Raw genomic sequence first — 27833 nt, forward strand, 5'->3', positions numbered from 1 at the left:
CAACGTTACCAAGAAAGATAGTTATCCTCTGCCTCGGATCGATGACACATTGGACACATTGGCTGGAAGTAAATTGTTTTCTACTTTAGATTTGAAGTCTGGATACTGGCAGGTAGAAATGGACCCAGTCGATAAAGAAAAGACAGCCTTCACCACAGGATCTGGATTGTGGCAATTCAACGTTATGCCATTTGGACTTTGTAATGCTCCTGCGACATTTGAGAGGCTTATGGAAAATGTGTTGAGAGGGTTATCTTGGAAAACATGCCTGGTTTATTTAGATGACATAATCGTCTTGGGGGAGACATTCGAAGATCATTTGAGGAATTTAGAAAACGTTTTTAATCGACTTAAAGCTGCCCAATTGATGCTAAACCCCAAGAAGTGCCAGCTATTTCAAGGTAAAGTCAATTATCTGGGTCATATAGTCAGTAAAGAAGGAGTGGCCGTGGATAAAGGAAAAATCGATTCCATTAAGGAATGGCCAAAACCAACTGACAAACATCAAGTGAGAAGTTTTCTTGGACTATGTACTTACTACCGGAGGTTTATTAAGAAGTTTGCAGATATCGCTAAGCCATTAACGCGACTTACGGAGGAAGCAAGAGATTACCGCTGGGATACAGACTGCCAAAATGCCTTTGAGACCTTGAAAAAGCATTTAATAACAGCACCAATTTTAGGGTATCCACTGCCAGAAGGAGAGTTCATCTTAGATACAGATGCAAGTAATGTGGGAATTGGAGGAGTGCTGTCTCAGATTCAAGGAGGACAGGAACGAGTCCTCGGATATTTTAGTAAAGTTCTTTCAAAACCTGAGCGGAATTATTGCGTCACGAGGAGAGAACTTCTAGCAGTAGTTAAATCAGTAGAGCACTTCTATCAATACCTCTATGGCAGAAAGTTTCTAATCCGAACCGACCATGCCGCCCTTAAGTGGTTGATGCAGTTTAAGAATCCAGAGGGTCAGATAGCCAGGTGGATCGAACGACTCCAAGAATACGATTTTAAGATTGAGCACCGAGCCGGAGTTAGCCACAGAAACGCTGATTCTCTTTCCAGAAGGCCATGCCCAGCAGAGTGTCCCCACTGCAACAAAACGGAATCCAAGGAAGCAGCAGTGCTAAGAACGACGATTGTCAACGACGACTGGACGCCTACTAAGATAAGGGAAGAACAAGAGAGAGATCCAGTTATACAGAAAATCCGAAAATGGAAAGAGGAAAACCGTCGACCACCTTGGCAGGAAATATCAAACCTATGCTCAGTAGTTAAGACGTATTGGGCCCAGTGGGACTCATTTATCATCGAAGATGGCTTGCTTAAACGAGTCCTGGAAAATGATGACGGTTCAGAGAAGAGAAGACAGTTGGTGATCCCAAAGAGCAGAATAGCCGAAGTACTTCGTCAGTTACACGACAGTCCATCGGGAGGGCATTTTGGTGTAAGGAAAACCCTTCAGCGAATTCGGGAACGGTTTTATTGGATGAACAGTTCCGACGACGTAAAAGACTGGTGTAAGAAATGTACCATTTGTGCTACGAGTAACGGGCCTCACCGGAAAAGGAGAGCTCCTATGAGACAATATAATGTTGGAAGCCCGTTTGAAAGAATAGCTTTGGACATTGCAGGGCCATTTCCAGAAAGTGAAAATGGGGGCAAGTACATGTTGGTAGTAATGGATTACTTCACTAAGTGGGTCGAGATTTACGCACTTCCAGACCAGAAGGCCGCCACCGTTGCAGATAAGTTGATCCAAGAATATATCAGCCGATTTGGAGTGCCTTTGGAGATCCATAGTGATCAAGGCAGGAACTTCGAAAGTGATCTATTCCAAGGAATATGTGATAGACTAGGCATGAAGAAAACAAGAACTACCGCGTATCATCCGCAATCGGATGGTATGGTAGAACGAATGAATAGGACAGTTGGCAAGTATTTGACAAAGATGGTGTCCGATCATCAGCGAGACTGGGACCAATACCTTCCGTTCTTCACAATGGCCTACAGATCTGCTGTTAACGAATCAACAGGCCAGACACCAGCCAAAGTCCTATTCGGACGCGAAATGCGACTACCTTGTGATCTAGAATTTGGGTGTCGACCTGGAGAAGATGTAGCAGGTGAAGATTATGTGATCGAATTACGAAGAAGAATGGACGATGTACATGAGTTGGTCCGTTCCCACCTTCAGATCGCTAGCGACCGAATGAAGAAACGGTACGATACACAAGCCGAAAAGGGTTGCTTTAAGAAGAACGACAAAGTATGGCTGTATAATCCCAAGAAGCGAATAGGTTGTTCTCCCAAACTGCAGCAGTTTTGGGAAGGTCCATACCTCATCATGGAGAAGATCAACGATGTCATCTACCGAATAAGCAAGATTCCGAGGGGAAAGCCGATGATAGTACACCATAACCGGTTGGCATCTTTCGAAGGTGACCACGACGTAGATGAAGAAGTGGAAGTAAACCAAGTCCAAGATGTGTTTGACCTCACGTTTGAGGAATTCATGGGTGCCTATGGAGGTACCGGTAAAGCAAGACATGGTGTTACCACTGAAGAAAAGCAAGATCTACTCGCGCTCCCCGATGACTACTCGCTGGCCCTTACCATCCCGGCCAGTATCAAAGACGCACCAGGGTTGGCATCCGTCTTTCGAAGGAAGTTTGGTCGAGTTGCAGAACTTCAATGCCAGGTGCCAGCTCCCGGTAAAACCTTGAAACTCCAAGATGCATCACGTTACCTTTTCTACCTGGTAACAAAAGACACTGCCCGTGACCAACCTACCTACCGAGATGTATGGGAAGCCTTACTTCAATTGAGAGAGCACGTACTAGAGTCCGACGTGCAAAAGTTAGCCATGCCAAAGTTGGAGTGCCGCCAATTAGATTGGAGGGTTATCCGAAATATGGTGGAGGAGATCTTTAAAGACACCGAAGTCCAGGTGTTAGTCTGTTGCAATCCGCATAGTTACTGGTGCGGAGAGAAAACCGTCCCTTGTCATTTTTATACAACTGGAAGTTGTAAAAGAGGGTCCAGTTGCCGATACCAGCATACAGTTCCGGTTCCAGTCCCGACAAGGTTCCAGGAGGAACCATCTTTTAAGAGGGGGGCAATGTTACGATAAATATACTGGCCTAACTTTTATGACTAATTATTCTGTTTTATTGTAGAAATTTCGGTGGAAGTCTAGATTCAAATTATGGTGAATTCTCCAACTTGATGTTCTCGACTATTCCAGTATATCAGGATTTCGTATATAAATACAACATTTTTATATGGAGGGAGAGTTAATACTCAAGACCCGCGCTCGCGAATTTGTACGTACGGATATAATAAATTATTGTCAGATAAGTTAATATAAATAAAGAAATAAATTAAATCCGTAAGTGTTATAAATATTGAACCTTTTAATAAATTCACAACAGTATACATATTAACAAAGATAATAAGCCCCGGTTTATTGAGATCCATTCAATCAAATTCAGCCTTAGAAATCAGCTCTTTTTTCAAAAAATCTTATAAAGAAATTAAATTTCTCAAAAACTATTTAACCAATCTGGCTAAACTTTTGCACACAATTCAAAAACAATAAGACCCTCAAGTTCAGGTACATTTAAACAAATTTTAATAAACAATAAAAAAATTTTAATAAATAATATTTGAAAACAGCGATTTTGTTGTTCATTTTGCTATAACTTTTTTGTTTATTAACCCATTTTAATTTAGCATATCTCATTTTTTGTATCTTTTTTTGTCTGAAAAAGTTATCTGTTGATGCCAAATATCTAAATAGACAAGTTTTGAAGTTATGAGCAAAATAATGATATGGACGTTTCGATTGTTTATTTAAAAATAGTTCCACTAAAAAATTGATGAATTCCTAGATGTGAGTCTATGTGTAAATTTGTTTCATATTACAAATTTCAACTGTCAAACCCCTGTATACAGTTGTGAGGAAAAAGGCTTATTTTTTTTATTAACTTGATTGGTGCACTTTTCTTCGAACTGTTTGTTTTACAATACATATTGTCTATTTTCTGTTAACGTTTTCGATACTTCGGTAATAGTTCTTTGCTTTCTTTGTTTTAAAAGTCGATAAATATTGGCTTCCATAACTCCGGTCATGGTTGAACACTTAGAAACTATACTCCGAACAGTGGGGTGTTTATGTACAAGAGCGTCATGTACATTTAACACTACAGTCTTATCTGCAGTGTTAAATGACACTTTAATTTCACGTGAGTAAAATTAGATATTGGTTCCATTTTTATTGTACAAGTTCACAACAAAACTAACAATTCCACACGTAATTTTTAAAGCTCTAAACAGGCCGAAATGCAATCTTAATTTGGGACAAGAAAATTTCATATAACTTTGAAATTCTTCGTCACTGGTTTATGACATTAGGTTGGGGATTCTTAGCTGTCATAAAAACTGTACTATCAATAATTTTCAAACGTAGTGTAGTTGTACGATTTTCGAATCGTTGCCGTACAGTATGAATAAATATGATTGTAATTCATATAAGAATGTTTTTGAAATCATGTGTTGTTTTAGTTTCGGATATCAATCTGTTTTAAAATATTTTTATGTCATATTGTAGTAAAAAAACTGGTTATAACAAACATAATATGTTTAACTCATTCAATCTTAGTTTTATTTTCAATAAGGCTGTAAAACATAATCGTTTGATAGTGATTACTTCTAATGTAATGTTTCCAATGTAAGTACAACTTTTTAAGTAAATTTTAGTATCATTTGAAAAGTGTAATGCTTTAAGTTGTTGTGTTTTCATAACACTACCAGAGAACTTATTGTACATTAGTTGGTAATCTTTGGTAAGATATATATCACATCATCAATATCAAGTACAAACTCAATTACGAAAAAGTTGACCTTGGTCATAGATGTTTTTAAATTGGTAAATTAATGTAAAAAATATGCTACAATTTAAGTTTGACTTTTATAATTTGTAAATTGCATTCTTGTTGATTTTTTAATTAATCAAAGGACGGATGAACAAGTTTAGATTTTGTTAATGACATATGAGACACACTTTTTAATTAAACATTCATTTTATAAAGAAAATATTGAAACTATGTTTTTCTTTTAATTTCACAAAAAGTTAATCAATTCAAGACAATTCATTAGACAGAATTATTTATTTATCTCAAATTAAGAGTACCACGATTGTAGTGAGTGACTCATATTTTCAATGTGGACCTTTGCGGGTCTGAGGGTAAAGGAAATCGACGAGTCATAGGCGTGCGGTTATTATTTAAAAAATAATCAGGATTTTAGAACGAATCATTATAAAAAATATTTTTTATTTTATAAATGCCCATAAGATTTAATGACATGGGATTAGAAAAAAGATCGTGTAGTAACTTTTAGCACATGTAAAACTCAATTCTTGGTACGAATCAGTACTAGTAATAAATGGTTCACCTTAACTGAATATTTATTTTCATAAGATATAGAAAATATGTTCAAATAAAAACTAACATTATATATAATTTAATCTGAGTCATCTATGTCATCTTCAGATTTAATGTAATTTCAATGAAGTTATCAAGGGTCCACATATTCTTCTCTTCTTTCACTGCATGCTCGATACATTTTATCCACGACTGTGAGATTACATTACAGACGGCACTATTAAGCAGATTTTTTACATCATTGTTCTTTGCTACTTTATTTTTTATTCGAGCCCATATAACTTCTATCGGGTTTAACTCAAAATGGTATGGCGGAAATCGAACTAGAATTACGCCTCGTTCTCGCGCCATTTCATATACTATACCCGGTTCACAATTTGTTGATAGCTCACTACAAGTTTAACCCTAATTAGAAAACTGAAATACAGAGAGGATAAGTAATACGATATAATAGTAAAAACCAACCTAAAACTGACGGTTTAAGACGTTTTCGACTAACCCAACTTATATCTGAAGGAATACAATACCTTATAATCCTATTACGGGGGTATTTTGAATGGTTAGATATGAACGACCAGTGTCGTAGAGTATATGATTGAAACATTTATTTGAACTAAATAAATATATTTTTTAAATTGTACTTATGTAAATTGTATTTTTTAATAAAACTTATTTATTTTATTCAAAAATAAAAAGTTTCTTGCCATTTGTAAAAGATACATTTATTTAATTAAGGAAAAAATTATTTTCGAATCCGGAGAAAACTAATAAATATTTTTGAAAAATTTAAACGCAGAATGAAAGATTACATTATTACTCAGGGCAGAAAGTTCCTGAAAACTTCTACAGTGTTTATTTTAATATGCTATGTAACAGGGGTGAAAATAAAAGAGAAAATATAGTATAATTTTTAATTGAAAATATTGCATGCAAAAGAAACTTTTTATTTATCCTAAAAAATATTTCATTCTGCTTTTAAATTTTTCAAAAATGCTTTTTAGTTTTCTCAGGATTTGAAAAAAAAAATGGATACATTTAAAACACATTGAACGTTTTGACAGGCGACATTTTGCGCCTTTCCCCTTTAATACCTTACGATTACAACTACTATTACTTACCTTATATAATTACGATTAGAAAACTATTCAAATTCAAAATAAATAGGATCAACTTCGGAATCCGAGTCGTCTTGAGGGTTAATAATTAGGTTAATAATCTCTACGGTCGCATCAATTATGTTATCAAGATCCCACATTTTTTGTTCTTCTTCTATTACATGTCTTACTGCATCTTTCCAGTTTTGTTTTGTAATATGTTATAAAGACTCGTATAACAATTCACGTACAACTTGTATTTCAACTCAAATGAGTTCAATTGGATTTATTTCGCAGTGGTAGAGTGGAAGTCTAAAGACTGTGATGTTTCGCCTTTCCGCCATTTTGTCAACTACGTATTTCTTGAACTAAGATTTGTGTTGCCGGGCAATTTTTAAAAGTTCTGGATTTTTTTATAGTTAATAATTCCTTTTTGAAATAAAATTCTTGTATTGCACGACGAATGGATTGTTTGATTGTATCATCCAATTTTATTTGTTTCCTTCATCGTGTCTCAACCTTTAAAGTATTATTATCGTTTGTTTCATCGTCTGTTTTAATTACTCTGTACACACTAGCTTCGGAAACTTTCGTCAAAATACTGCATAATGTAACTGCATGGCTTACATTCATATTTGGTTCTCTGGCTCGAAGTCCTTCAAACAAATTTCCGATCATAGTTTTTTCTTCGTGTGTTAAATTGTACCGTTTATCAGTCATAGTTATTATTTGTCACCAAATTGAATTAAAGTAAATTACAATTCATAAAAAGTAAAAACATAAAAGCGCCTTCCACTAATAATACTACAAACAATTCTGTTCTGTGCTTTATGAAACACCTGTCAGTGCGCTTATGAAACTGACTTAAAGATAACATACAATGAAAGAACAAAGAACTACCTGAACAATGGCGTCTTTGCCAGTTACATTACCAGTTACCGTTACAGAAAGATACAAACTACAACATTGCAGATAACTTCAAGTTAAATCATACACGTTGACAATGTTGCATTTTCCCTAGAACACAAATCTTTTCCAAAACATGTGAACAGTTTAAAAATAGACCCGTCAAATTATTTAAATGTATTTTATATAAAATGAGATCTCTTCTATCTGAACGGATATTCTTTGATAGTCAGAAGAAGAAGATTTTTGTCAATTTTTAAGAGAGTAAACAGATCCTGTAATAATGCACTAATTAGTTTATTAAATAATAATTAAATTTTCTCCCTTTGTCGATATTCCAACAACAACAATATTTTTTTCTAAAGGGTAAACGTCCAATTTTACTGGTCTATAAAAAAACTATTAAAACATGAATCACTTGATACAATTGTGGTTCTTTACTGTATTAAGTCATTTAAAACTTTTCATACTCAAAATTTTTTGTAATGCTAGTTATTTAGTATGCAACTAACTACATTTAAGAAATGAAATTGAATCAATCAAGCACTTGAAAGCACAGTAGGCCGAGACTAAAATAAAGGTGATGGTCAAACAAGCCAGTAAAACATTTTTGGCAATTTAATAGTTTCTGACTTATAGCAGCTTAGATTTTTATTTGAGGTCAAATTTCTTCTAGTACTGTTAAAGTGATTCTTCTTTGCAGTGCAGTGGGTGGTTGTCCCTGGCAATTTGGATTTCATGACCTAAGTATTTATATTTATGAAATAATCCTATTTCGTTGCAGCCGACTTTTGGAATTTCGCTTGATATCAGATTTATCATGTATTGTGTCTTTCCAACGTTTATGTTGACACCAAGTTCCTTACAGGCGGCATCTAACTTAGTAAGCATAGTTCTTATCCCTTTTAAGTTTTCTGTTATCAGAACTATGTCGTCCGCAAATCTCAGGTGGGAGAACATTTCGACGTCGACATTGATCCCTTAGCGCCCCACTCTAATTGTTTGAAAGCATGTTCCAGGAACAGGTTCCAGGTAAAGAGTTTAGGAGATAACGTGTCTCGTTATCGGATTCCTCTTATGATTTTTATATATTTTGGTTGTATTATTTATATGTTTCCGATAAGTCTGGAGTACCAATAATCTATACGACTTTCCTTTAACGCTTTCATAACGCTGTTAATTTCTATCTTTTCGAATGCTTTACGAAATTCTAGACGAAAACCAGGACCAATGGTGAGTTGTAGTCGATGGATTTGTCTATAATCCACCTTATGCAGTGGAGGTGGTCGTTAGTGCTAAAGTTATTCATAAAATCCGCCTGTCATAGGTTCGTAAAAATTTAATTTAGTTTTTATTCTTTTTGTTATTCGTGTGAATAGATTGTAAAGTGGTTTAACAGGTTTATGGGTCGACAATTTTCGAGGTTCTTTGGATCGCCCTTTTTATGTCATAAAATGGTAAGTTCACTGTATCATCTTGTAGGTATTTCGCTTTGGTGCAGACATAACTTGAGCAATTCCTTTATATTATCTATTATCTTTCTCCTCCAATATTGGCGGCTTCTTAAACAATATTGTCTTCTCCCGGAGCTTTATTTCTTTTCATTTTATTCAGTCGTCTGTTGATATATCAGTCATCACTTCCGATCCTTGATTGACTACTCTTTTTTTTAATCTTTTAATTTTTCTGTTCGTTGCTCATCATGGTTTTGTCGAAATAATAAAAATTAGAAAACAATGGTACAGTAGACTTTACTGTAGACTAGCGCGAAGCTCCATACTATTGAAATGAAATTTATTTATGTCTTTATTTAATTTATAATGTCTTTATTAAAAGGTTCTTATTTTAATTTATTAAAAAGCACGATAACTTATATTAATTTATTTAACGAATGATACATAATTTATATAGGCGAACGTAACATTTAAATCGCGAGCGCGTCTTCAAAATCAACTGACCCCTTCAATTAAAGTTCCGTTATTATATAGGAAATCCTGTTATTCGAGAACGGCGGCGATCTCCCCAGAAGCTCAGACCGGTTAAATTTCGGTCTACCTGGACACCTCGAATCGGATGATTCATTATAATTTGGTTCTAGATCCTTTGCCGAAATTTCTACAACAAAACAGAATTAGTCATAATATATTTACGGTTATTTTAGGCCATGATATTTATCGTAACACTATATTTTCGGTATTTGTAAAATTTAAATAATGCTTTTAAAATTGAATAAAGTAATTTTATTATTTATTAATTTTATAGATTTTAATAAGATTGATACTTTACGGACTGTTTGTTATATAACGGACTCTCCTCGTGGCGTAAATGGACTGTCCCAACTGTTTACTATCATGGCTATTTCGTATCAAGGCATATTCAATATGTGCTGCTTTACAAATGTCTTCCAAAGTAGAGATATGAAAATTCAACTTAAAGTTTTACTAATAACTCTTTTTGTCGCACTTTAATACAATAGTTGAACTGATAATAATTGTAAAAATCCGACATTTTATTTATATAAAATTATTTTGAAACCATAAGCGTCTGGAATAAAAATTTAATAAGATGATTCACTATTGTTATTGATTGCAGGACATTTATGATGATTTTTAAATTTTGACCCTTCGAGAATCGTTACGAATCGAATTCTAGTATCGATCTTTTATTTTGCTGTTTGTTTTACATCTTTTATTGACAGATGTTCTTTTAATTTTTTATTTTTCATTTAATGTCTGTATTTTGTTAGTTATTTTTCATGCTGTTATTAATTTAAACCTGCTTAGAATAAATATATGATGACTAGAAACGAACTGATGGAGAGTAGTGAATCGATATGAAGATCGCTATCTCGTGACGCTACCGTGACGCGTTCTTGCGTCACTTCTTTCGTGACGCTCACCTCAGCTTTTTACTATAGAGAAAAAGTAATATAACGTCAGTATAGAAGCTTCGCTGTATTTTTATGAATTAATCTCATGTAAGTTTTTATTGCTCATATTGTCTTAATTTCATTGTATTTACTGAAAAAATATTTTTAAACTTATTTTAGCATATCCTAATGAAGCAAATAAATTTTTTGAAAGCTAGATATTAACAAAGAGTTCCTATTTCTTGCTTATTATTTAGTATATTTTAGTATACATATTCGTTATAAACATGGTAAATATCTATATTTTCTTTATTATTTAATTCTAATACATAATATTATTTGTTACTGTAACCATCATATTCCGGCAGCAGGGTACCTTTCTGTACTCATGGTTGGGTGGATTGTTGAAAATTATTCTATATTTCTATAGAGAATATATTCTATATTTTCAGCGCATTCGGTTTTCCTTATTAAAACGATACCGAATGTGTATTGAAGAAAATGGCGGTCATTTTGAACATTTATTGTAATATCATATTTATAGAGGTTATACACATTTTTTGTACTTGTTAATTCATTTAAGCCATTTATTTAGTTGCACGTAATTTTTAAAGGTTAATGAAAAGTGCCGTAACTCAATAAAAACTGTTTTTTTTTTAAGTGGTAAAAGGCAAAAAAGTTTTAAAAATAATGTGTTAAACTAATGATGCCACAAAATTTATTTAATTCGAACGTACAAAATGTCAAGTAGTTTAGGAGATATGCAAAAAAACAATTTTTATTTTGTAACTTCAAAGGGCTATAACTTTTTTTTTGTACACTTTTGTACTAAGGTAAGTTGGATTCAATCAATTTATTTTTGTCTCCGGAATGCGTGATTTAATTTATGACATACCTTTTTGAAACACCCTGTATTATATACAGTGTGTCTAATTAAGTCTGCATCATATGGGAAACTTTTTTATTACTAATTTTACGAAAAAAAGTTGTTCTTTATAAAAAGTTGTGCATGGTCTAAAACCTCAGATGCATTCATCAGAAATCAAGTTTTTTTAATCTTATACGAAGTATGTCAAAAAATATGAATTTCGCTCAAGAGTAAATTATCTTTAGATTTCACAATATCGAAAATTGGAAAAGCTATTTGGAATTTAAAAATTTTTTTTGTACATTGGAAGGATGTAATTATGTATTAAAGCATAGTTTTTAATTCCAAACAAGTTTTCATAACAATTTTCGATAATGTGAAATATAAAGGTACTTTACACTTGAGGCGAAATTCATATTTTTTGATATACCTCGTATAAGATTGATAAAATTTGATATCTAATACCTAGTTGAACCTTAGGTTTTAGACCATTTGCAACTTTTTATAAGGAATAATGTGTTTTCGTAAAATATACAATAAAAGAATGTTGGGTATCTTAACTTTTTATTCTTAAAATTAATAATAAAAAGTTTCCCATATGATGCCGACCATATTGGAGACACTCTATAAAAACTTTATAGATTGAAAGTTATTAAAAATTATAATTGTCGACAAAATCGAACATTTAGCTTAACTTTTAAGCCTCATAACTTTTTACATGGTGCATATTTCTCTAGAACCTGCCCATAAATATGAAGTTTGAACCTATTTTGAGAATTTACCGTTGACAAAATAGAAGAAACTTTCTTTTTCAGTGTGCTTGTGATTCTGCAAGGCGATAAGTTATTCGTTTATTGCTTGTTAACTCAATGAAAATGAAATTTCTTCCATTTTTGTCAATAGTGAATTGTCAAAATACTTTCAAATTTTCTATTTATGTGTAGCTTTTAGAGAAATATGCTTCATGTAAAAAGTAATGAGGGCTAAAAGTTTCTTCTTCTAAAAAGAGGATAAATCTTCTATTTCCCGACTTTAAATAACTTTTGAATTATAAACTTTTTGTATAAATATACCATATTAAGCATTTTTAATGTATTTTTAGTCATACTTTACGATGGTATTAGTTGTAAATTAAAATATTCAAATTTGAAAATTTATTTATAAAAATTCGTATCACTTTTTGAGATGGGGGACCTACATAATCGTATCCAGCCAAAAATTTTGCATAAGAGAATAGTTTTTAACTGTCCACCCTTCCATGCCTACAGAAAGGTACCCTGTTGCCGGACTAACGGTGTAAAAGTATAATATATGGCACGAATTGCACCCTGATTGAGCTAAATTAACAGTTATATAAATTCAGTTTGTACAAGTTACATCCAGTATTACTATTTTGTTACACCATTATTACATTTAGTTAATTTGACTTTATCATCCTAAAAAGCAGTCCAATGTAAATATAAACGACTATAATACTACCAGCTTATTAAAAAACTGTGCAGCATGATAAAACTAAAATAAATAATTTTTAATTTTGTTACATTATTTTTGCAAAAGGAAAACGTTCTAATTCCCCTCCTGTTCGGTTATCATTACTTTATCAGTTAGTCTACATAATTTAATACCTGAATCTAATTGCCCCGTCAAACATTTTATTTTCAGATCTTGCATGCGTATTGATAGACTTAACAACATATTTTTAAAAAAAAACTATTAGCTGAGTTGCATGACCTTTAGAAGAGAAAACATACCCAAACATGGCAAAGGAGTATACCTATCGAGATTTAGAAAAATACGTGAGTAATATAGGTTGTATTTGATTTTCTGTTATCTATTTGTTTAGAAGTATTGCTTTATTTTAGAATAATTTGTCACGTCTGTGTAAACAATAATATATTGTGACAAAGTGTTGCTAGGTTATATAGGGTTATAGGATGGATTAGAAAGTAAAGTATATTTTGCCTTTTTGCTTTGTTTGCACTTATCGCTTTGCTTTTTATCTAATATATCATATTAATATTAGTATTAATGAATGTTTATTTAGTAATTATCTTTAGAAAGTAATTGTTTAAATTAAAAGTAAACTGCATGCTCTAAACATAAATATATGTAGTTTTAAGTACTGGTACTGAATAAGATTTTGAGACAAAATAATATGCACACGTTCATGGCCTTTTGATGGTGCTAAATAAAAGTAGTAACTGTAGTAAATGTTTAAAGCTCTCCTAGTCTACTATATTTATTTATTTAGGTATTTTCTTCACTAATCCTATTTTTCACCAGTCATCATTTATAAAATCTTTCTTTTTAAGCTTATCTCTGTAGTGTCATCTCGTTTTGTTATGTGCACCGGAAAGCTTTCATTATTTAAAACATTTAATAAATAATACATAATATTTCTAGATAGCTTCATGATTTCTTAATATTTTCGTAAACAAATCATCTTGATATCACTATTATTAAAAAATAAAACTACGTTCAAAGCATTACGTGATTTTTTACTCTCCAAAATTAACGCACCACGTCAACTGTACCATAATTTTTAAGCTATTTTTCTTTCGAATCCTTAATTGGATTTCGATGATTTTTTTTTTCGCCATCCAGATCCATTTCTAAGTAATTATGGTAATAATATTTTCTGGGATCTATCAACGTTTTACCCATATAAGGAGTATAAAAATAAAGTTGTTTTCATCTTATTTTGCAACACCCTATAAAATTTATTAGAAGCAAACGCTACGTGTATTTAATATTTCGAAATAGATTAGTTGTTTTAAACATTTTCGTAAAAAAATTATGGATATATTTATTATCAGAAAAGAAAATTACGTTCAAAGCATAACGTGATTTTATTGAATTGTAATACTCATTAATGGAAGCAGTTAGTTGGCTATGAAAAATAAAACAATTTGACAGGACAGATTTAGACTGTCGATATTGTTCACGTTTTAATAAATTATTTTGCTGTTTTACGTATATAAGTTGACATGGACCGTATTTTAAGAAATCTGAGCCGAGATGAATGTGTTCAGGTAATTACTTTAGCTGATGTAGGGTTAAGTTAGCGTGAAATAAGCTTGAGGTTAAGAGTATCTCATTCTCATACTACAATATCACAAGTCATTCAACGTTTTCGAGAAACAAACGACAATACGAGACGGCGTAGACAAGGAAGGGGAAGACTCACAACACTACGTGAAGATCAGTTTATCAAGCTTCGTACTATAAGAGAACTTGTCAAAATGAGACATTTACAAATACAAGAGGCAGATGCATATAATATTCAAATTAGTAAAAACACTATACAAAGGCGTCTCGCTAAACAAGATCTGTATATAAGGATACCAGTCAGAGCACCAGTTTAAAACACTACTCGTAGAAGTAGACTACAATTTGCCAGAGAGTACCTTGACTGGAATGTTGATGACTCGGACCACGTGCTGTTCACTGATGAACCGAGGTATTATTTATATAGCTCAGATAGACGTGTGAGAGTTATTCGATGGCAAAGAGAAACGCTACTCACAGTACAATATATGACCTATTACTTTATTCAATGGAGGATCTGTAATGTGTTGGGAAGGAATATCTCTTAGAGCGCGAACGGACCTTGTTGCTTTACGAAGAGGTTCCTTAACAAGTGAAACGTATAATACAGACATTTTGTCTAACCATGTAGTTACTTTTGCTCCTTACATAGGAAATAATTTTTTTAATGCATTATAATGATCCACCACATGGTTCACGAGTGCTCCGTGATTATTTGGACGAGGTTGGAATACAAACCATGAACTGACCACCCTGCAGCCCTGATCTAAGTCCCATAGATAATTTGTGGGATATTATTGATCCACCACCTGTTTCCTTGACGATATACAAGTTATGGTGAGAGAAGTTTGGGATGCGATTGATCAAGACCAAATACGCCGCTTGATTTTAAGTATGCCTCGTTGCTGTGGAGAAGTAATTAGATGTAGAGGTGGAAATACTCGTGTTTTTGGAAGAGGAAATTGTTAAAGATTGTTAAGGTTATATTTTCTTAGTCTTTAGTTGTATTAAATGTCTATAAAGTTTATGTAAGTAGTGTTTTATTTGCTTTAAATGTTAATACAATCTTTAATAATAAAGTTATCGAGATACTTCATTACGAAAATCTTGAGAAAGGATAAAACTATCTTAAAATATTAATAAGATGTGGCGTTTCTTTCTAATGAATTCCACAGGGTGTTGTAAAATACGATGAAAAAAAAACAACTTTAGTTTTACACCCCGTATACGGGTAAAACGTTGATATTTTTAAAAAAACATTAATACTGTGATTTACTAGAAATAGACCTATAATTTAAGAAAAAAATCATCAAAATCCAATTATCCGTTCAGAAGAAAAATAGCTTCAAACTTATGGTACATTTAAGGTGGTGCGTTAAATTTGGACAGTAGTGTATATATATATATATATATATATATATATATATATATATATATATATATATATATATATATATGAGTATATATGAGTAGTGGTCCAAAAATAAATACAAACGATTGGAGGATGTTCGATGTCATTTTAGAAATCTCTTTGCGCTCAGGATAGCAATAGGGTGAGCTGCGCGCAAACCATAGGAGGGATGCAGAATGGACTACCTAAGTCTGACATCACAATGAGCGGGGATTTTAAAAAGCTTTCCAAACATTTCTAATTTGTGTGTATTTGTCCCATAAGAAGTTGTAAATATTGGTTTTTTTAATTGTTTGAAAAATAAATAAGGACTTTTGGTTATGAACATTCATTCTGTGCGATTGGTATTATTTGTTGTTCGTGAATTTGTGAAGTAAGAATATCAAAATATTAAGATATTTACCATGTTTGTTCATATTTTAAGGTTATGTTATTGTTTGATTAAAACTTTAATGATTTTTTTACTGTATTTCAAGATATTTTATTGTTGTTTTTATCAGGATTATTTTAAAATAAATCAATAAATCACTGAATTTATTTACGAAGCTGAAAAATATTTAAATTGATGTTTTATTTGTTTTATTGTTTTTTCGTTGACAGTGATTTTATCCTCTAAATGACTAAAGATATTCGTTTTCTCGTAGTTTAAGTTGTAATAAAACATTCTGTGGAAACCTTTCTATAAAATGTCAATAATGAGTGTTTAAAAAAATCTTTTTTGAATGTTGTAATAGTTTTTGAGTTTATTTTTTAGATCTGGGCATATAATGGCTAATAAACATGTGTGGAAGATATCCAGTATTACTGAATTTTTCAGTAATGACAACAAAACTACTATTAACTATTTAAACTACGAGAAAACGAATATATTTAGTCTTTTAGGGGATAAAATCACTAGCACTTAAAAAATAATAAAACAATAATTTAAATATTTTTTAACTTCGTAAACAAATTCAATGATTTATTGATTAATTTTGAAATAACCCCGATAAAAACAAAAACAATAACATAACCTTAAAATAAGAACATTCATAGTAAATATCTTAATACTTTGATATACTTACCTCACAAATTCACGAACAACAAATAATACCAATCGCACAGAATGAATGTTTATAACCAAAAGTCCTTATTTATTCTTCAAACAATTAAAAAAATCAATATTTTCATCGTCTTATGGGACAAATACATACAAATTAGAAATGTTTGGAAATGTTTTTAAAAACCCCGCCCATTAAGACGTCAGAGCTTAAGTAGTCCATACGTTTGTGGCTTAAATTACACGGTTGCCACGATTCCTATAAATATTGACTGGTTTCTTTGTATGTACAGAAATATTGTTTACATGATCCATTTTTTGCAACATAATGGCTGTAACTCGTGACGTTTAATTACTTTAAATTTGAAAATTTTAAATAGTTATTTAACGATGTTAATGATGACATAAATGTATTTTGTGATGGCTTGAAAACAATTATACTTGCCCGAGTACGTTAATTTCCATCGTATGCCGTACACAATAATATGAATGATATAAAGGACGGACTCATAATAAAAAGTATAATTTGAAATTAAATTTAATCTTTATTCGTTGTCATCGGTGTCTGTATCTGAACATAAGAATAAATATATCTTCGTTATCAGAATCTTCACCTTATAATAATACATGATTACACACAACCAAACTTATATGGAATCATCTGATATTTCTTATTATTTTAAGCGAATTTAAAAAAAAACAACCTATGAAGTCAGAGAGTATTTATTTTAGAGCAATTTAATCACCAATACATAAAAATTAAAGAAACCCATAAATTCTTAAATAATAAAGTTGAAATTATTTGTTTTAAAGGCAATTAAAGTGGTAGGCAGTGTTACTAACACTAGGCCTTATGTAAGCTCGAATTCGCTTAGACATGCTCCTAAACAAATTGTCAGCATTTTATTGTGGTAGGTTGTTTCCTTTCTTCAAGAGCAACTTGTACTAAAAGCTGTACGATGTTTTGTGGATTATCCCGGCGAGGTCTAATTCTTTTTTAAATCATATCATACAAATGCTCGATAAGGTTAAGGTCGGGTGAGCAAGCAGGTTACTACAAAATAGCTATATCTTCTGCTTCTAGGAAGTCTGTAGTGATTTTGCTGGTATGTGGAGATGCATTATCATGCATGAAAATTAAATTTTTTCCCACTGCACTTTTTCAGAGTCTAACTAGAGATTCTAGAACCAAATCAACATACCTTTGAGCTATTAAAGTTGGTTGAATGGAAATTAAAGCAGTTTTTTCACCGGCCATATTACTTTTCCAGAACATAACACTTTATCCTTTAGGTCTGTAAACAGATTTGGCTGTTTCCGTTCTTGCTTCTCTTCTTAGTCCTCTAAGTACACGAATTCATCGTGTCATATTATTTTTAACAAATCCTGGTTTCGCCATAAAATTGCACATTTTGCCAATTTCCAATGTTCCAGTTTTAGTATTGAAGACACCAATTTAAGCGATCAATCTTGTGCTGTCTGGTTAACTCGGGAATCCGTAACTGTCTACTGCTGTATATTCCTTGGGTACGAGGTCTTCTTCTTATCGTTTTAACTGAAACACTTACATCTTTAACTTCCAAAAGCTGCTTTTGGAGTTGCGGGTGAGAAATTGTTTGGTCTCTTTTAACTACTTCGACAATAAAACGGTCGTGACAAGCCGTTGTTACTTTTTAGCGACTTTATCTTGGTCTATTCTTAAGCGTTCCTAACACCTGATACCTAGCATAGGTTTTTGATACAACGCCCTGCGTTATGCCTACCACTGTAGCTATGTTCCTACAAGGAAGAATTTCAAGGAGACATTCATTGCTCCCAAGACCAATAATCTTCCCCTTTTGCACATCCCTTAACCCCACATAAGGCATATTTTCCTTTTTGAAAGCGAAAGTAAATTTATTCATTTTCGTTCAATTTACAACTAAAACAAATAATATATAACGTGCCGGGCAGTGTTATCTGATTGTTTTATTGGTTTGTTTATTTTTAATAAAAACCTATTCTTTGCAACAATAACAAGTTTTTTCAAAAGAAATAAATATTAGTTTGAAATACATGGTTATTGCATATAAGGTTGGTGGTGTGTATATGGCAGCAGCAAATAATGTCTCCTTTGAAGTGAAATCATCCTCAATAATTTTCACTTTGGCTACAATTTTTTCCCACTCTTCTACAGAAAATATTTCACAATTTTATCTTACAAGTTTTGAATAAAAATAAAAGTGAAATCTACATAACTTTAGTGCTGCTCTACTAGTGCTAAACAAGCTCTATCTGGATGATATGGTGGGAGCCTTCATCATGTCTAGCTAAAGGAATATTTCTAGCTTTTAGCCAATCTATCATTTTACATATTTTACATGTTGATGCGGATGTTGGTGTTTTATCCTCTTGAGTATTATGATAAGGCGCATTATCCATCACGATGACACTACTGGGAACTGGGAGGTAGTTTACCCGATTTTTTTTGGGACTTCCATCTCTCATAAGATCTACCGACAAAACGTGCTTCTTTCCCTCCACCTACAATGATCTAACGTTTGTCCTTGGGCTTTTTAATCCCACTGTTCGTTTCATCAGTACAACGATATCTGTGGCTTGAAACTAAATACGTTTTCATCAGTAAACACAATAAATCTTTTTTCATTTCTAAATTGCTTAATCTGTCTTAAATACTGTAATCGTAGGTATCTTATATCATGTTTTCCAGTCTACCAACAAAAGTTTTCGATTATTTGCTGTTTTTATTCCAGCGGATTCCGAGGTTCCTAATTTTCAAACACCTCCTTTATATTGAAATTCTTCAACAAATCTCACATGAATTTTCTTTGTAGTGGGTACTTGTTTTTCACTTATATGAAAAATTAGTAATCTGCCACAGAAACTCCTGAAAGGGCAACCGAAAATCTCAGATTATTTATCATATTTTTCTTATTAGATTATTTATCAAATTACCTGTCATAGTATTTAGCGAATTTTAACAGTCTATTACTTCATTGAGCTTGAGCATTCAAAATGTTTCGCTTCTCTTTATACTGTTGATCCATTTTTAGATTAAATCAACAATTACAAGATTAAAAATCACTATTATTAAAAATTAAGTTTTTACACAAAACTTATTTTTTTCTTACAATCGCTTCTACAGTAAAACTATCCAAATAAACAGTTCTCGATTAACTGAACTCTCTGTGACGTAATTTGAAATCTGTTAATGCGCACAGTATTTCCACGTCTATTCGTATTTTGGTTATATTTCTAAGACTACGAAGACAGTAGCTGCTGAATTAGACGTTTCTCACTTCGTAGTTTAGAGAATGAGATTTTGCTATTGGGTTTTAAAGGGGAAACGTGGACATTTGGGCGTAAATTTAGTAATTAAGTTTTTGCTATGTTGGTCAAATTTTGACTTCGACTGGAAGTGTTTGAAAGTTACTATACAACCAAGAACACGTACTCATAGCCAGTAATAAATGTACTTCATCAAGAAAATAAAACTAAATCTATAAAAAAAAAAGGTTTAAATGTTTATTTTTGAATTTTTTTAGTCATTTATAAAATAGTATTTACAAATAGAATACAATTTTTAATCAAAACTAATGAATAGACTCTCAAAATATACTTCTTTTTTCTATTAAAGAAGTTTCTAAACATTTTCCCAAGCTGAATGAACCGATTTTAACAACTTAAATGGTGAAACTTTTTCAGTTTTTACAAAACATATTACCAGAAAAGCAAACAATGTTAATTAGCGAAACCAAAATGTACCCCCTTAGTTAAGATAACAACGTTCTTAAATCAATACAAATACTTGAGCTATTGGATAGATAACCCACTGAATCCCGAAAAAGAAATAGCTTCTAGAATTGCCAAACCAGGAATTAAAATTCCACATTGCGATCCACATCCTTATATAAATCAACAAAATGTTACATAAAATCAGTCTTAATGTACGGAGAAGAGACCTGGACCTTAAAAACAATAAGTCTGAATAAATTAGAAGCCTTGAGATAAGACAGAAGTATGGTAGATAATTTATCTCAACAATAAAATTCAGAAAGACAGCTTACCTACCCCATCTATTGCGTAACTCAAAGTATTTATTCCTCATGTAATAATAAAGCGTTACGTAATATTAGAAACTGGACAGGATTATGCTTTGAATAATTACGTCACAAGCAGATGTGTTTTTACGACAGTGCTCTAGCTCATTAAAATAACGAAGTTGGAATTTCTTTTCGGGCAGCTGAAAGCCGATTGGAAGGCGTAATACATTTACTTCTTGACCACCCAGATGCCCAGATCTTCACTTTATTGACTTTTGATTATGAAGTGTTGAAATTTCCTGGTTAAAAAGGTGCAGAATGTGCGTTAAAAGAAATAGAAGCTATTTTGAGCATTTGTAAAATACATTATACATGTAACAAAACAGGCTTTACGTAAAAATATGAAGAGGGACAAAAGTTTCGAAAATAGCGTCCTAAACTAAGGGGGTCACATTAATAATTTAATTGTACACCAACTTTTCAGTCGTGGATCACAAGTACTATAAAATTTTTGTGGGGTTTACACATTACCTTTCTTTCTTTTTGCAATATGCTCTTAGCATAAGAAATCCGATAGAAAAAACTTAGTTAATCAGAGATATATTTTCCTATGGAATGTATCGAGAGAAAATGTAATCATATATGTAGCAAGAATTATGTAATGAGATCGCCTTATAATTTTTTGCCGTTCGACCTTCTGTATGTACCTCCACTAATATTATATTATCCAAATTAGTCTGCCAATTAAGCTAATTGGCGCAATTATCCGTTCAGGTATCCTTAAAAGTGTTACCAAGAAATTGTACTAAAATGAACTATTACACTCCATAATATTTATACCAAAAATGTTACGAGTTTTTTTGAACGATCCTTATTGTCATAATTTAATAACATCCATAAAGCCTAAGAGTATTTATAAGAATTTTCAGTTTTTTTTTGTCTTCTTATTACATTAAAATTTTTTGGTTACACCTGTCGCCATCTTTCTGAGAGAAACAACGTTCTGAGTGGCCTGAATATATTTTTGTATCGACGAAAGGGTTCGAAGCACAGAAAGAGCGAATTTGCTGTCTAGTTATTTACTAGATTGGTTTATATTTGGTTTTAATCCGATTTAGTTTATGGGTTATCCTCACTGTTTGTTGTGGATCCAATTAAGTTCTAGAGGCATATTTCTGTCGCCAAAGAATTGTTATTAATGTGCTTGAATGCACTATATATCCAACGAGCAGTATTAGCGACTATGATAATATAGTGGCGCATATTTGACTGCGCCACATTTAAAAGCTACTCACTTATTACTAACTTTTATTTTGTTGTGAATAGAAGAAACGCGTACGAGTTTTTATACACAAATTTGCATGTATACATTTCATGTACCAATTAAGTGATTTATCTTTCACTGCATCGGCATGTTTGAGGAATATTTTGAAAGATATTTGTTAGGGTGTATTGTATGGTAGTCATTGCGTCATTGCTATTTAGTTCACATCGGTCGGTGATAGTATATTATAGTTAGCCGTTACCCAAAAATTATAATTATATATATATATATATATATATATATATATATATATATATATATATATATATATATATATATATATATATATATAAATGGAAAATGATAATGCGAGTGAATAATAAAAGTAAAATGTAATGGCATGTCAGAATGGCAGAACAGAAACTATTTTGATAAAATATTCTCAATTGAATTGCTTGCTTTAACCTTCAACGGCACGAAAGAAAATATGAGCTTCGAACATTATCAGCGGTTCTCGTCACGATACGAAGCTAATGTCGACTGGTGGAATCGCTTAGGTAGGTATAAAGAAGAATTTGGCACGCTGCGCAATGAACAATGTTCCATCTCGGGTTTCTTTTATCTAAGACTGAAGACGACCAATAGTCAGAAATACGTATATACACTCGCATTATCCTTTTCCATTTGTTTTAAACGTTTGAACGTTTGGCATTCCTTTCCCCAGGTAGCTGTAGCTTCCTCCGTGGTTATTGTTAGTTGTTGCCTTGGAAACCATCAGGGTCTTCTAACTCTAATGCCACAAATTGGTCACATTGCTTCTGTAGTGATCCTTTCCCAAGTTAACATGCTCCATTTTCTACCTTGGCTGCACCGTACTGAAGACGACCAATAGTCAGAAATACGTATATACGGTTACGGTATATTATCAAGTTTATGAAAATTAAATTAGTTATAGCAAACTATTTCAAATCATTTGGTACAGAAAACACCGTAACGCAACATTATTTTAAATAATTGAATGATTAGTTATATTTGAAGTGAGCAATAAAACAATTAAAATGACAACATATTGGAAAGATCTTTGAAATTATGTATCATAATTTAATAAATTGAGTTGTTTTTTAAATGCGCTATGGCAGATATTTAAGATACGACCCTGAACGACTCCTATTTTAAGACACCTGCCAGATGTCATCTGTCAATGTCAGATACCATTTTTTTAATCCATGTTAAACTTTTTAAAAAACTGAAAACATGAAATTTAATTGTAAAATGTAATGTTTATAAAATTTAAAATAAAGTGCTTATTGAAAATGGAAAATTTGCCGAAACGTTTGTTTCTATATATATATATATATATATATATATATATATATATATATATATATATATATATATATATATATATATATATATATATATATATATACAGTAGACTCCCTGTATAACGAGAACTAAAATGACAGACTAATTACCTCGTTATAAGCGAATCTCGTTATATCAGACAACAATAATACAGTGCATACATATGAATATGTAGATTTCTAAATCATTAACTTCCTATAGTGAAGCCATTCGGAGCAATATAAGATACTAATAAAAATTGTTTGAATGGCGTTCTTGAAAAAAAGTTGTTTACTTTTATTGTCAATTAAATACGTTAAACCAAAAAAGAGTTGTTTACTTTTATTGTCAATGATATACTTACGTTAAAACAAAAAATCTGTACTTACATTTTTTCCAACTACATAATGTATAAACCGCATTTTGAAGGATAACATAAACTATTTTGACTGCTTTATATTGTCCAGTATCATTTCATTATATTTATCATATTTTCTAAAGATGTGAAACAGTTGTATTTATTGTAAAGAAGTTTATTGCCGGCGGCAGTTAGGTTTATTGCGGGACAGTTAAAACGGGTATTTATTTATAACCACGGCAGGGTCAAAATGTAAAAAAAACACATTTTTCGTTCTTATTTTTTCTCTTTATAGGCAAATTCACCTCGCTATAGAGGGTTACAATTCAGTAGAAATTTCACGGGACATCTAATGTACTTCGTTATAAGCGAAACCTCGTAATAACCGTGTTCGTTATAGAGGGAGTATACTGTATATATATATATATATATATATATATATATATATATCTTTTTTTTTGTATATAGTTATCGTTGTATATAGTTATCGTAAAAAATATATGTAGGTATATTTAAATGTAAGATTTCGTAGCTGGTGTTTCGTAATGGTACATTGATTTCGAAGTTTATAGGCCATGGTTTGAAAATATTTCTTTCCTACTTTCTTCTGCAAGCCTATGTGGCAATGATCGTTTACAGTACACGAAACTTCCGGAAAGAATAATTCCTTACCGGGTATTTAGATAAAAATACTTATCCATCAATTAAGTGTTATAATAAAACTATTTAATTAAAAGTAAAACTAACAATTAATTATTTTTTCTTATTTTTAGGCTCAAGCGCTTCAGAAAGCTATTAATAGTAACGAAACGCCAGTAAAACAGAAGCATGTCCGCTCAGCAATCATCGGTACTTTCCACACCCAAAGTGCCAAAATATTTTGGTCCTATGCTCTTCGTCTTCCTGCCATGGATGACAGGATCGTAGCGTGGAAACTCTGTCACGTGGTTCACAAAGTATTAAGAGAAGGACATCCACTTTGCTTGGTGGATAGTCAAAGGCATAGGAATGATCTGGATGAGATAGGAAAGTTGTGGGGTCATTTAAAAGAGGGATACGGAAAAATGATCCGGTTGTATACGTCATTGTTAATATACAAGTTGGAATTTCACATGAGAAATCCAAGGTTTCCTGGAAATTTAGGCGTAACTGCGGAAGAGCTGGAGTCTATCGCTGGAAATGATATTAATAATTAGTAAGTAGCAACTATTATTATAACTTTGAGAGTATGCGTTGATATGTGTAAATTAATTTAATTAACTACGGTTTAAAGTTTAAACGAATATTCGCGCCCAATTCAAGTAGTTATCAAAAAATTTTGTTTTAATATGTACTGAATTTCCATTAAATCTTGGCCGCATCCCCAATAAAAAGTGGAAACATGAAAGATTTACTTAAAATGCAGCTTTAGACTTTAAAAATTCTGTACTGCTTCCCTAATAAATACTTTTATTTAAAAATAGAGATAAAAGTTGCATGCTGAGTGGCAATAAAGTAACAGATTTATGTGCTCCGCTATACAAATTAGTACTCTCATAAAAACTGAGTTTACTTTGCATGTCACCGTGAAAATCTCAAACAAAGGGATTATAAAGGTCTCGCAAGGTGAAGGTCTTATCAACGTTCAACGTAAAACGGATGTTATAGAGCTTTAAATAATTATATTTTTTTCTTCTGAATATAAACTCACGGACAAAATTCCTACACCGCTTTAATTAAGTTATATTATCAAGTTTATGAACTTTATTTGGTACAGAAAACATCATAACGCAAACTTATTTTAAATAATTAAATGATTAGTTATTTGAAGTGAGCAATTAAAATGAAAAGCTTTTAAAACATTGAAAGAAATATAATAAACGATAAAATATTACTTGCGAATGAGTTTAAATCTAGTCGGATATCTTAAATAATATGATCTACTTGTAGTCAAAGAAGAGAAAATAATTAAAGTTTCAAATAACAAACACAAGAGGACAAACTGTAACAAATAGAAAAGAAATTAAAACATCAAGAAGTCACGACAAATACTAAAATAGCCCGAGTTATTAATCAAAGATCGGAGAATATCTCTGAAATGACTCTGTCGGAGATAAGAAAAACACTCGAGGGCATAAAAGAACAACAAAGCACCCGGTGAAGACAAAATACAAATCGAATGCATAAAAGTACCCCCTCTAATGATTACTACAAGCAATAAAAGTACTATTCAATTAAAGTATCTTGAAAGGAATATCACCAAACCAGTGGAATATTGCAATTATTATACTCACACTTATAAAAGGATATATAACAAATGACTTTGGAAACTACCATAAGTTAAGTTTCAATTTTCATCAGTTTCCTTTTGGAAACGACTCATAAGCTTGTTATAACATATATATATATATATATATATATATATATATATATATATATATATATATATATATATATATATATATATATATATATATATATATATATATATATATATGCATAAATATCAGTGGTGGATCAATGCTGGAAAGACCACGAGATAAGAAGGCCTAAAAAATAGATTTCTCCAAAAACAGAGCTAATGACAAACTTGATTTCCAACGAAGATATCGACACCGATGGAACTGGCTACAAACTAAATAACATACAGAGCTGAAGAAGCATTCAAGAGAGAATTATAATCAACATAACAACCCAGCTCTTATGATGACCTAAAAGGGCGCAAGCGTTAAATTTCATTAGAATTAATCATTAATTAATCAATGATTATGAACTAATCATTTTACACACTACTCTTTTTTACATTTCTAATGCTAATGTTTTAATTATATTTTTCGGATGATATCATTATCATATAATCGATGTTTTCTTAAATTACACGCAAAACTAAATGTTTATGCAAACAATAGACAGTAGTAAGTCGTGTTTAATACTTGAATAATACAATGCAAAAACTTATCTGTAATTTTATGTATTGTTTTTGTAAGATTAAATTAATTAATTCGGCATTAAATATGAAAATTGGATGCATTCGAGAGGAAAACAGTCAACTATTCGATGGAAGAATCTCTTCAAAGCTTATTCACTGAATAGTTTTAAGAAAAATCAATAGAAGCAGGATATGCAGTAAAGCAATCGTATATCTACAGAGATATCAAATGATATCTCTGTAGATATATTAAGAATTATAAGAAAATATCACGTCCGGTTCCACCAACTTGCTCTAAGTAAAATCTTGCGTAAATTTTGCTTAGACAACAAAATTTCTTAGTTGAAATTTGCGTTCCACCATACAAGATTTTACTTAACTTATCCAAGAAGTTATCAAAGATACCTTTCCAAAATTGTCAAAAATTCTTAACATTTTATTCGTTAAAGAAGAAAGAACGAAAAAAGAAGAAAAAAAGATCATTTGTGTCATTTTTGATGCTGTCTTTAATGTCATTTCAATATTTATTGAAGAGTTATATATCTAATAGAATTACATAGATTAATAGAAATTCCGATATCAAAATACAACTTTGAGATAGAATTAAATATCATTCAGAAAATAGCAGTAGACAATGGGTACAACGAACAAACAATAAAATTTTAAATCAAAAACTACATAAGAAAGCCCTAAAATTAGTATTTCCACCACCAGAGAAAAAACACAGTACCTTCTTCTTGATTACGTATACAGGCAAGATATCCAAATATCCAAACACATAAAAAAGAAAGGAATAACACCAGCTTTTAGAAGACACAACAACTCTGGCAAATATATTAAAAACAACAAGAGCCAAAATAAAAATCACTTACACAGTGGTGTATACAAACTTAAATGTGGCAACTACCCAAAAAATTACGTCGGTCAAACTTGTAGAACTTTTAAAAAACGTATCTTCTTCTTCACGTGCCATCTCCGCGACGGAGGTTGGCAATCATCATGGCTATTCTGATCTTAGATGCTGCTGCTCTGAATAGTTCAATTGATGTGCATCCGTACCATTCCCTCAAGTTACGCAACCATGAGATTCTTCTTCTTCCTACACTTCTCTTGCCCTGGATTTTCCCTTGTATAATCAATTGAAGTAGGTTGTATCTCTCATTACGCATAACATGCCCCAGGTATTGCAGCTTTCGTGTCTTGATGGTTTCCAATACTTCCATTCTTTTGTTGATTC

The 27833-nt window shown here is 31.7% G+C and overlaps 1 protein-coding gene across 4 annotated transcripts in view; it reads left to right on the forward strand.

Annotated features, from left to right (window-relative positions):
• Hip1 (Huntingtin interacting protein 1) overlaps window positions 1–27833 on the forward strand; it is a 135726-nt gene that overhangs the window by 24417 nt on the left and 83476 nt on the right. For 2 of the 4 annotated variants that reach the window (XM_072540443.1, XM_072540444.1), the window contains exons 2-3: window positions 12844–12977; window positions 24462–24883. In XM_072540443.1, the coding sequence (XP_072396544.1) occupies window positions 12939–12977; window positions 24462–24883 (461 nt within the window). In that variant the 5' untranslated portion in view covers window positions 12844–12938. The remainder of the gene's footprint in view (window positions 1–12843; window positions 12978–24461; window positions 24884–27833) is intronic. The other 2 variants (XM_072540442.1, XM_072540445.1) reach the window with 1 other exon arrangement.

Source organism: Diabrotica undecimpunctata, chromosome 8, assembly GCF_040954645.1.
Source record: "Diabrotica undecimpunctata isolate CICGRU chromosome 8, icDiaUnde3, whole genome shotgun sequence".
Classification (NCBI taxonomy): domain Eukaryota; kingdom Metazoa; phylum Arthropoda; class Insecta; order Coleoptera; family Chrysomelidae; genus Diabrotica; species Diabrotica undecimpunctata.